Consider the following 11,451-nt stretch of genomic DNA (forward strand, 5'->3'; position numbering starts at 1 on the left):
AACTAAACAGACAGTAGCTTATCAGCTCTCAATTGAACAACGAACAATGAATTTTCGCGACAAGGAATCGAGGCGGGGCAGATGACTTTGAGAAGAATGGTACAAGGGGGGGCGCGGGGGGCGAGGCAGGCAAAGACAACATGAAAAGAGACAAGGGAATGAACGGGACACAGTTGCCAACGTCTCGACTAATTGTACTTCTCGAGGTCGAGCGTCAGGCTGGCCGACGAGTTCTGATTCTGCAGGAAGAAGTGAGGCAAGTAGGGGGTCAGCTTGGCTTTGTACCTTCTGTCTTCTCGGACCACGCGTACTCACCTCCTCCGCCTTCCTGTATACACCCACCAGACCCTCTGCCTGCTCATAAAGCGTAGCCTTGAGCGAAATGACAATGAACTGGAAGTCCGCTCGCGCCTTCTGGCGAATGTAAGCAGCCACTTTCGCGACGTTCTGGCTGTCGAGCGCAGCGTCCACTTCATCGAGGACAAAGAAGGGCGGAGGGCTGAACATGGCGATGCAGAATAGCAAGGCCAAGGCGGCGATGGTCTTCTCGCCTCCAGATAGCTGCTCCATGTCACGGAAGCGCTTCATGGGGGGCATGGCCGTGTAACGAACTCCTTTGAGGTAGGGCTCTTCGTCGTCTTCAAGTGAGAGGTAGGCGATTCCGCCTGCTGGAATCGCTCTGCTCTTGGTAAGGTCTTTGTAGACCTGCGAGTCGTGGCAAGCAAGAGAAGTAGGTTCAGCTCACTGGTTTTCTGGACTCGACACGCGTCGTCTTAGCGCGCGCTCACCTTGTCAATGTGCGTGCTGATGTAGTTGAATGCCGTAGTGAACAACTTCACCCTTCTCTCCTTGACATCGTTGAATGCATTCCTCGCAGCCGTCGCCTCCCGCCTCGCCTTCTCAAACTCGCCCTCCGTCTCCTTGTACCTTGCCTCCGTGTCGCCGAGCCTGTCAGCAGCCTTCATGTTGGGCGCCATGCGCTCAATAGCGGCCGACGTTTTCTCGATGTTGGACTTGAGCTCGGCCTCCATCGCTGCGCTCCCGTCCTCCTTCGCCGCGTCGTCCAGATCATCAAAGTCGACCTCGATCCCGAAGTCGGGCACAAAAATGGCATGCTGCGTCTCATCGTTATCGTCATCGATGTCCATCGGGACCAGATCGCCCGTCGGGTCGTTGGTGAGCGAGACTTTGTTCAGTGACCCAGAAATGAGGGGCAAGTCGATCTCCTCCAGTCGACAGCGCTTGAAGATATCGCCCCGCTGCGAGGCCAGCTTCTCCATTTGGTCATTCATGTTAGCCACCTCCTTGATCGTGTTGTCGAGCGCTCGAGCCGCCTTGCTTAGATCGCGCTTGGCGTCGGTAAGCTGCTGTTGCGCCTTTTCATGGTCCTCGCGCAGCTGAGTGAGACGATCGTTGCGCTCCCTGATGTCCTCTTGTATCTTGTCGATTGACTCCTGGACTGTAGCTTTCTCCTGTGCGACCGTATCAATGCGAGCCGTCTCTTTCTCGATGACGCGCCTGTTGGTCTGAAGTCGCTCCTCCTGACTCTTGAGCTGCGCCTTGGTGAAATTGATCTGGTGTTCCAGCCTCTTCATCTGCGTCTCAAACTCGAGGCGGGCGTCGCGCTGACGCTCTAGCTGCTGGAGCTGGCGCTCCTCGTATTCGCGGATGTCAGAGACGCCAATGCGCGCACAGAAGTCGGCAAAGACCTCGTCGTCGTCCTCGTCGACGACTGTCTTGAGGTTGTCGACCGAGCTTTGCGTGGCGGTCACCTCGTTGCGAGCAGCGGTGACGCGCGGAGCAATGTCGGTTGTTTGCTTTTTGACATTGTTGAGCTCAGTGTTCAGGCCATCGAGTCGGCTGGTAGCGGCAGAGAGATCATCGCGCAACGTTGCCAGCTTCGTCTCGCATTCCCCGACCCTGGCGACGAGACTCTCCTCGGTAGGAAGCTTGTGGCGCTCCTGTTGCAGCTCCTTGAGCTCAGCCGAGCACTCTTGCCGTTGTCGCTGCAGACCTTGGACCTCCCTCTCCTCCCAGCGCTTCTTTTGCTCGCCTGCTTGGCCACCGGTGATGAGACCTGACTTGTGGATGATGGTGCCCTCCAGAGTGACGGCCTTGGCTTCGATCTTCCTCTCGTAGCTGAGGTGTCTGGCTACGTCCATCGTGTCGCAGACAAGGGCGTTGCCGCAGACGTACTGAATCGCAAGCTCGAGCGAGGCGTCGTACTGGATGACGTCGATGGCGAGACGAGCGCCGCGGGCAACCGAGCGAAGACGGTCATTAATGGGCTTGGCTTGGATGGTGTCGAGGGGTAGGAAGGTAGCTTGGCCAATGCGCTGGTTGCGGAGGTACTCGATGCAGTCGATGGCAGTCCTCTCCTGGTCTACGATGACCGCATCCGTGTTGCGGCCGAGAACAGTCTGGATAGCCAAGTCGTACTTATGCTGCGTGGGCTTGCACAGATCCACCAATCGCCCTCGCACGCCAGGGAACAGCTTAGCCAAATTGGCAATGCTCTCCTTCATCTTAGCCTCGCGCTCCGACTCCCTCGCATCATTACCGGCCTGGATGAGCTTCGTGTAGCATGTCTGCAGGGTATCATTGAGCTCCGTCTCCCTCTTGCCGATACGGGTGCGCTCCGATTGCAGTCGCGCGAGCTCAGCCTTGGCGTCCTGCAGTCGAGTCTGGAGCTCGGTGCGTCGTGCTTCAAGAGCGTCCTTCTTCTCTGCGGCGACGCCACTCTCAGCTTCCAGCTTCTCTTGTGCGCGTGCGAGGCGCTTCGACTTGTCCTCCAGGGATTGGACAGTCGCCTGCTGTGCCTTGAGCTGCTTGCGGTGCGTCTCCAGCTGCTGTCGCTCGGACGGCTTGCGCGTCGAAGCCTCTGCGCGCAGATTGTGGTACTCCTCGAGATCTGCTTCGTTCAAGTTGAGGCCAGCGCCACGTTCCTTCTCGGCATCCTCAGCCCTCTGGGCAGCCTGCTTGGCGCTGTCGTAATCTCGCTCTAGTTTGGCCAGCTCATTGCGGGAGCGAATGACGTCTCGCTCGACGTCGGAGATGATCTTCTCTGCTGCGCCTATGCGACGGCGAGAGTGCGAGGAGCGCTCGTCGAGGGCGTCCAACTGAGGCTGCTTCTCTTCAATTTCTTTTTGACGCTTCTTGATGTCTCGCTCGGCCTTGCTGACGTCTCGAAGGACGTTGGCCGCTTCCTTCCTTCTCGTGTCGACATTGGCCTCTGCGGTGCTGACGCCTTTGCGAAGGTCGGGCATGTGGGCATTCTGCTCGTCAATGTCCTCACGCGACTTGTCAAGCTGCTGTTGGATGTGGTAAAGCTGCCAGAGGAGTAATTGGAGCAGGTGTGCGTCTCTCTCTTCCTGCAGCCTCTCCCATTTCTCGGCCTCTGACTTCTGCTCGCGGAACGTCTTAAGCTCTCCATTGATACCGCGACGCTTGTTGAAGGCAGCTGCGCTCTCCTCTTGGCTACGCTCCATTCTCTCCTTGGCCTGCTCGTACTCCTCCTTGAGCTCGAGTGAGCCCGAGATCTGATCGATGAGACGCGTGAGCTCCTTTGGGTTCTGTTGAGCTACAGCCTCTACGTCTCCCTGGAAGACGAGAAAGTTTCTACGATGGAACACGAGGCAAAGCATGTCAGCTTTGTGCACATACATCATCTCATGGCGGCCGCACTCACTTTGCCTTGACAAGAATTTTGAACTTCTCAAGCTGTCGATTGTACGAGTTGTACGACTGCCCGCGACCATTGATCTTGTACTCTGATGCACCAGCCAGCGTGACGCTCCTCTCAAAGCGCCACTCCTTGCCAGTCGCATCCTCGTAGACGGCAACGACGGTAGCCTTCTGCGCATCAGCTGCGCTTCCTTCTGCCTCATCGTCGTCGGATTCGCCAGAGGCGTTGCCAGGGTCGGCGGCCATCCTCCTGCCTCGGAAGATGACGTCCTTGAGGCCACTGGATCGCATCTGCGACGACTTGACGCCGAGGACAAAGGAGATGGCGTCCATCAAGTTACTCTTGCCGCTGCCATTGGGGCCAATGACTGCAGAGAAGCTTTTAAAGGGGCCAATGACTTGGGTGCCTCTGTAGGACTTGAAGTTGGTGATCTCGAGTGAGAGGAGCATCGTGGGCAATGTGCCCTTGTGCGAGGTAGCGGCAGCGGTGCAGCAGCGAGATCTGGTGGTGAGGCGGTCGTGAAGGATAGGATGATGAGGTGATGAGGTGGACGAGGGCGGCGCGAAAGTGGGAATGCCTTGCCCGCCCGCCTGCCCGCCCTTCTGCCCCGTCGCGTCAAGCGCGTCGCGGACTGGCGGCCAAAGAGGGCCGCGTGGCTTTGCGTGGTGGCCCCTGCGCTCGGCGATCCTCAGGACGCCGCGACGTCGCCATTCAGTCCTTTCAGCAATCTCGTCTGTCAGGATGGCGATCAAGAACGAGCCATCAAAGAGACCACTGCTGCCAGTCGAGTCTCAAGATGAGAAGCTGCCAACGAAGCAGGCATCAGAGCCCTTCTTGAGACTGCCGGACCGGCTCCTGTCTCCACGAGGACATCGATGGATCAACAGGTTGATCGCCGCATCGCTGGCGGTAATGCTAGGCTGCCTCGTCTTCCTACCCAAGAATTCCACAGGGAGCACAAGACCGAGAGCATTGCGCATCGCTTTCTCCGCGGGTCCGAGCAGTCCTGCGACAGGCCAGCCAGCCTCGTCCATCTACGCTCAAGTACCAGACTACGATGGGATCGCGACGCTGTCGTGGGAGCCTCCGGCTGGCGACGTCGAGTCCACTGCTGTGTCAACGAGCTTTCTCCGAGAGGATCAAGGCAGTTTGATCTGGCTGACACGCGAGGTCGTCGACCATTCTCTCGTTACACATCGCCTCGAAGACGGTGTTGACGAGGAGGTCAGACTGCTCTGCGATCCAGCAGGCGATCCAGAAATCGCCTCCTTCGCCCGCAACGATCTGAATTACTACTTCAGCACTCCTCATACGATTTCGCCCTACGTCAGGAGCGTCTTTCGGGACCACGACGCCCCGCAAGTTCTACGCTCTCGCCAGGCTGCAAAGTCGCTGAGCACAAAGACGTTGGTTAGCACCAATCGCTCCACACTCCTCTTCGTCCCGCACTCCGGCCTAGCCACGCTGGATCGCTGTCTTCCACGCTACGTTCGTCCCTACCTCCTCCCACCAGTCCATTCTACAAGTTTCGCGCCTCCTCAAGAAGACAAGCCAGAGCCAGGCTTCCCCACCCCTACCCTGAGCGACACCTACATCTCAACCTGGCTTCGTTCCCCGCTCCTCCAGTCGCACGAGCGCATTCAGCAGGATCTAGATGCCCTCACGGGGGAAAATGCTTCTTCGCCCGTCCCCTTGCCGGGCACGTCGCGCTGGATGACTAGACATTCGTCGACATATGGGGGTTACTCGGCTGCGAGGTGGCTGCTGGCGCAGCAGAGGGCTGCGCTCGGACTCGAGGAGAGCGGAGCGTCAGAGTCGGCTACCGCTGTGCCAGGAGCAAGGTGTGACTTTTGGCACTACGGGGATGGAAGCTTCAATCCGAATGTCGTCTGCATCATCCCCGGCGAGGGCGGCAACGAGGGAAAAGCAGACGAGGATGAGGGCGCCGTAGTCCTCACCGCCCACTACGACTCACGCGGCTCATTCGGCTCCTCGCGCGCCCCAGGGGCAGATGATGATGGCAGTGGCACGGCCATGCTCCTTGCCCTGACACGCGTCTTGGGACAGGCCATCAGTGCCCCTCGGTCCAAAGCATCTCGCCGCCGCCCACTGCACCTTATCCTCTTCTCAGGCGAAGAGCAAGGCCTAGTAGGCTCATCATACTACGCCGCTCATCTGCGAAAGCAAGGCGTCCCCATTCGTCTTGCACTTCAAACAGACATGATAGCCTATCGCGTCCCCGGCGAAGCACCGCAGCTCGCTTCGCCCACCACCATCGGAACGAAGAGTGCCGCCACCTTTGTCCAGCGTACAGCGCAACTCTGGGCGCCTGAGCTCGTCGTGGGGAAGAGTGCGGCGTGCTGCTCAGATCATCAGAGCTTCTGGCAAGTGGGTGCCCCTGCCACCAGCGTCTTTGAGCGCAACGGGCCTATTGCTGATCCGATGTATCATGAGAGTGGCGACGTGAGTAGGAGAAGGGGTTATGATGTGGGACAGTTGGTAGGAGCGGGTAAGGTGGTACTGGCAGCTGGATTACAGTTGCTTTGGGAGTAGAGCAGCATTTTGGCAGTCTGCAATCGTATTCAGCATCAGCATGGATCGAAGTTTCGTCTTGCAAAGGCATGGTACTGGATTGACAGCCAGGACGTCATCTAAAAAAGAACCACATCACCACGCTTTCCCTCTTTACTCCTTGTCCGTGCCAGTGTAATGCTCAGCCGCCGCAATCGTGACGGGATCCGCCTCCTCCTCGGCAGCGAGCAATCTCTCGCTCTCGAGCGCCGCAATGCACCCACTGCCCGCCGAGGTGACCGCTTGCCTGTACTTCTTGTCCTGCACGTCACCCGCCGCGAAGAAACCCTTGACGCTCGTCTCTGTGGTCCCCGGCTTCGTCACAATGTATCCATCCTCGTCACAATCGACCTGGTCCTTGACAAGGGAAGTTGCCGGCACGTGCCCGATGGCGTAGAAGAGACCGTTGACTTGAAGATCGGACTCCTCGCCCGTCTTTGTCGACTTGATGCGGAGAGCGTTGAGCAAATCGCCGTCCCCCTTTGCCTCGACGGGCACAGTGTTGAAGAGGACCTCAATCTTCGGATGGTTGAGCAGACGCTTCGCCATAATCTTCGAGGCGCGCAGCTCGTCTCTTCGGACGAGGACGTAGACCTTTGAGCCATACTTGGTCAAGTACGTCGCCTCCTCCGCCGCAGAGTCTCCTCCACCAACAACAGCGAGAGGCTTCTTCCTGAAGATGGGCACAGCGCCATCGCATACGGCGCATGCTGAGATTCCGCTCTGCCAGTAGGTGTCCTCACCAGGGATGTGCATCCTCTTCGCCGACGCTCCCGTAGCCATGATAATCGTGTCTGCCAGCTCAGGCGCCTCGCTCTCCTTGCCCTCCCTCCAAAACTTGAAGGGGCGCTGCGACAGGTCCACCTTGCTGATCGTCTCCGTGTGGATCGTAGTGCCAAACCTTTCAGACTGAGCACGGAACTTGTCCATCATAGCTGTTCCGCCGATTCCCTCGGGGAAGCCTGGGAAGTTCTCTACGTCTGTTGTGGTGGTGAGCTGACCACCAGCTGCAATGCCATTCGCAAGGAAGCCCTCGAAGAGAATGGGCTTCAGCTCGGCACGCGCGAGATAGATGGCGGCTGTATGGCCTGCAGGCCCTGAACCGATGATGACCTGGCAAGAGAGGAAAGGGAGAAGAGGATTGAAGGTTAAGCTACGATCCAAGCCTACTGGACCACCTCCTCACACGCGCGCGCTACTCACCACCTTGTAGTGGCCACTGTTGGCTTGTGATGATCCATTGATGTCTGCTACGGGTGCCATGCTATCGTCTGCTTGTGCTTGCAAAGTAGTTGCTGAGGTGTGGAAAGCAGTCGCTGCAGCTGCGATGGATGAGCTGAGTGCAAAGGAGAGAAGGTTGCGCGGCTGGCGGCGATGAGGTGGCTGAGACGATGAGGAAGGGCGAAGCGCGCTCTTGCTAGCGGTGACGTAGGTAGCTCTGTTGCCCAGAAGGGTAGTGGCGAGATGAATGGATCTGCTAGTGGTGGTGGTAGTACTTGGTCGAGAGCGAAGAAGTGAGGCGACGATCATTCGAGATTGGGCGATGAATCAAGTCAAGACGTTGGATTCCATTGCCCGCCCGCCTGCCCGCCCGCCGCCTTCGCCGTCCTCCTCAAAGCCGAAGAGGGACGCATCAGAGGGCGGCTCAGGTCCGGCGAACCGGTCGAAGGGCCGAGCACGCGAGCCAGAGCGTGAGTGAGTGGCAACGACGAGTGGCGCTGCATTGACAAGCAGGTCAACGAATGGATGATCCACGGTGGGAAAGCGCTCGCCATCTAGCATTGTTAACAGAAGTCCAACAAGAGAAGGCATGGTGGCTATGGACAAGAAGAATCAAGTGAGCAGTGCTGCGCATCCGAGAGAAGCTAGTTATGCGAGAGAGTAGCGGGACAAGACGAATCCAAGTGCAGAGCTAATGAGACTATATAGAGACGGTAGACAAGAAGGGAAGTAGAGTGTCCGTGAGAAGGGAGAGGGAGAAAAATTGGGTGAATAGCAAGAAGCGAGGTGTTGGGAGTCCATGAAGACGTCGCACATTTGAGAGTGTGTGCCAAATTACGAGAAGGCGACAAGGAGCGAACCCAGCCCCGCAGCCACGAGGGTGACGAGCACCAGCTCGGGCCTTGCATTAAGAGCCACGCTGTTGCGGAAAGGATTGTAGCCAGTCGGCTGCGAAGAAAAGGTGGGCGCCGAAGAGCCTGCACTACCAGCCTGGACCGTCCCACTAACGGTCACGTCGTTGCCCTCTGATGTAGAGCTCGCCAGCTTCTGGCAGTTGGCCGTGTTGATCTGGTTATTCTGCGTGCCAATCTGCGAGCCGAGATTGACTACCACAGCTTGCGAGTCACGCACCCGCACACTGAGCAGTCCATCTTGCCCGACCGTGACCTGCTGCGGCTGATCTCCTGCCTGGGTCATCGTGCCCGTCCCACTGGCCTCGTACGACATGCCGTTCCACGTCGTGTTCTGCGTCGCATCACTACCCGCCGCCGTGAGCTGCGAGAGGTAGACGGTCTTGCCTGACCAAGCAGGAAGAGTGTAGGTAAAGGTCACTGTCCCCATACTCGATCCGCTGGGAGCTGGCTGCGTGTTGATGGCGATGAGGGTTTGCAAGTTGCCGTCGGTGTACGTGTTGTACGAGGCGAGACGGTTCGTATAGCCGCTGGGAATATTGTTGAGCGAGTACTGAGCCACGCGCACATTGCAGGTTGCGCCGATGATCTGATCAATGGCAGCAAAGGCATAGTAGGACGAGCGGACGTGCGGCTGTGATCCGTCAGAGTTGCTCGCCGTCGGCTGCCAAGGCGAGGCGTATGACTCGGCCGTCATGTGGATCTGGACCGAGGCGACCTGCACCGTAGCTGCGTACAAAAAGAAGTGGAATGTCCACAGCGTATTTGCGAAGGTGTCAGAAATCCCCTGAATGCCTGTTGGGCCAACGGAACCCATCTCGCGCAGGTAGTAGGGCTTGCCCGTGTTGTAGGCGTCTTGCGACTGGTCGCGCCACTCCTTGAACTGCGACGACGTGGCAGACAGGTCGAGGAGATGGTCGGACGTCAGCTGATAGGAGCTCACGCCCAAGTAGTAGAAGTAGTCGTGCTGGTTCCACCCGGCGATGTAGATTCCATTCTCTGCTGCGACGCCGGTGCTGACGAGGTTGGCGATGCGGAACGGCTGACCGCGTGAAGTGGCCGTCGTGGCAGTGGCGGCTGGCTCGAAGAAGTTGGTGCCAATGTTCTTGGCCTTGAGCACGTTGTTGTAGATGGCTACGGCGGCCTGCTGCCACTGATTGCCGTAGGCGGTGGGGGTCCAGCTTCCGTCTGTTCGGAACTGGTTTTGGCCGTACAGGTCTGGCTCGTTTCCAATTTCGAAGCCGACGATGTTGACATTCTGCACACCATTGAGCGAGGCATTGGCCTGCGCAACGATACCGTCAAGCCAGCCTGAGCCCTGGTACGCCAAGTTCAAGCCGTAGGTGATCGGCGTGCCTTCAGGGAAGTTGTCCATCGCCTCGAAGTAGGATGGGCCAAAGTAAAGCAGATCACTGGGATTTGGTTGGCCTGAACCTGACGGGTAAGCGTTCTGATGGATAGTGTACCCTGAAGACGAGGCGTTGTAGAGCATCGTATCGCCAGCATTACCTCCGACTCGAATGTGCGGAGGCACGCCAGTGTACTTTTGCAGGTTCGTGAGAAGGGTGTAGGTGAGATTGTTGCGCTCGGTCGTCCCCGTGAAGGGATACAACGAGGTAGGTTCGATGCCCATGCCAGCATACGCAGGGCTTAGGATGGCCGAAAGGGGATTAGCTGTGTTTTGGGTCATGGGAGGGACGAGACTAACGGACTGCGCTGACGCCGTGGTAGCAGTCGACGCTGCCGCCGCCGCGAGCGCCACCGCTGCCGTCGACATCATCTTGCGCTGGCGTGACCGTGATGGGCGCTGCGGGCGCGAGGTGGCTGATGTCGAGCGGCTGGAGAGGCAGGATGGGCCTGCGAGAGATGAAGGTGGCAACATGGCCGAGTGGCGAGGAGAGGCGGCGCGGATGCCAGACTGGTGGTGGCAGAGATCTCTAGATGTGGATGAGCTTCTGCTGTGGATGCTGCGCACTTGTGGCTTGCTTGTTTTGCGATTCCAGGATAGGCGAGAAGATGCTGATGATGGGGTCCAAGATGAAGATGAAGAGGCCTTGCAGACGGGCGAAGGACGTGGAGGAAGAAGACGAAGAAGTGTGAAGAGACAGGGGGTCAATCGACGAACGCTGAAGGTGATCCAAGGAGAGTGGAGACTGAGATGGTGGAAGAGAGGAAAGAGAGGAACGAGCAGCAGCGGAAAGAGGGATCGTGGAGATGCAGCGACAGGCAGGGCGATTGAATAAGACGGCAATTAGTGAATTGAGGGCCGAACGAACAAACGCATGAACAAATGCGCCTCGTCCCTCGAGTTTGGCTCCGCTCGCTCTCTGGTCTGCGTCGGACCCTTGCGACGCACTCGGGCAGGCGGGCAGGCGAGCGGAGGCCGGCGCCTCTTCCTCCTCGGCAGTGAGACCCGTCATCTGGAGCTACGCCCGGCGCCGACATGCCATGAAATCATCGCCTGCAGCAGCACAAGCAGTGACAGTCTGACAGTCTGACTGACTGACGCACACGGCGACACTCAAGCAGAGCAAGAAAGGCGGCAAGCAAAGCCGTGCGCAAGCCGTGGTGAGATGCGAGGCATGGCAAAGGCGAAAGGCGATTTAGCTAGACCGAGTGTACCGAGAGTAGAGGTCGATAGAGCGTCCCTCTCTGTCGTGGAGAAGGGGGCGCGGACGCGGCGGACCGCTGGTGCGGTGAAGTGAGAGTCAGAGTGAGGTGGGGGGAGAGGAAGTCGGAGAATGGCGTGGGATTTCAACTCATGATCCCGAGTCGGCTTGAACGGCACCGCGGCTGTAGTCGTGGCCTGTGGTTATCGGTCTACTGTAGAGTAGGCTAAACAAAGTACGGCACGGAGCGAGCGGGGCAAAGTCGAGTCGAGTCGGTCGACACCACGGCTTACCTCTTGCTATCCTCTTGCGCCTGCCCGCTCTTTGCTACGATCACGGCTTGGCAGCCAGGAGCGATGAGAGGCGGTGCTCTTCGATGTCGTCATGAAGATCCTCCTTACACTCATCGTAGCGATGCCTTACGCAAAGGTGGATGAGAAGATTTGAATGCCGT

General features: G+C 58.3%; 4 protein-coding genes across 4 annotated transcripts; 1 reads left to right on the forward strand and 3 right to left on the reverse strand.

Annotated features, from left to right (window-relative positions):
* Positions 1-80: 80 nt before the first annotated feature.
* Positions 81-4,238, reverse strand: BDZ90DRAFT_8077 (RecF/RecN/SMC protein). The gene is made up of 4 exons (XM_025509878.1): positions 3,689-4,238; positions 789-3,618; positions 316-705; positions 81-239 (listed from the first exon to the last, which is right to left on the reverse strand). Exons 1-4 carry the CDS (start codon positions 4,132-4,134, stop codon positions 189-191), a joined length of 3,717 nt encoding a protein of 1,238 aa, XP_025364862.1. The 5' UTR covers positions 4,135-4,238; the 3' UTR covers positions 81-188.
* Positions 4,239-4,394: 156 nt separating this feature from the next.
* BDZ90DRAFT_229267 (Zn-dependent exopeptidase) lies at positions 4,395-6,684 on the forward strand. Its single transcript, XM_025504989.1, has one exon. The coding sequence runs from the start codon at positions 4,427-4,429 to the stop codon at positions 6,236-6,238; it is 1,812 nt and encodes a 603-aa protein (XP_025364863.1). The 5' UTR covers positions 4,395-4,426; the 3' UTR covers positions 6,239-6,684.
* BDZ90DRAFT_229268 (thioredoxin reductase) lies at positions 6,225-7,819 on the reverse strand. The gene is made up of 2 exons (XM_025504990.1): positions 7,460-7,819; positions 6,225-7,369 (listed from the first exon to the last, which is right to left on the reverse strand). Exons 1-2 carry the CDS (start codon positions 7,784-7,786, stop codon positions 6,371-6,373), a joined length of 1,326 nt encoding a protein of 441 aa, XP_025364864.1. The 5' UTR covers positions 7,787-7,819; the 3' UTR covers positions 6,225-6,370.
* A 145-nt stretch (positions 7,820-7,964) lies between these two features.
* BDZ90DRAFT_229269 (hypothetical protein) lies at positions 7,965-10,648 on the reverse strand. Its single transcript, XM_025504991.1, has one exon. It carries the CDS (start codon positions 10,166-10,168, stop codon positions 8,312-8,314), a length of 1,857 nt encoding a protein of 618 aa, XP_025364865.1. The 5' UTR covers positions 10,169-10,648; the 3' UTR covers positions 7,965-8,311.
* Between the last annotated feature and the right edge of the window lie 803 nt (positions 10,649-11,451).

The sequence above is a fragment of the Jaminaea rosea genome (genome assembly GCF_003144245.1).
Source record: "Jaminaea rosea strain MCA 5214 unplaced genomic scaffold BDZ90scaffold_1, whole genome shotgun sequence".
Classification (NCBI taxonomy): Eukaryota; Fungi; Basidiomycota; class Exobasidiomycetes; order Microstromatales; genus Jaminaea; species Jaminaea rosea.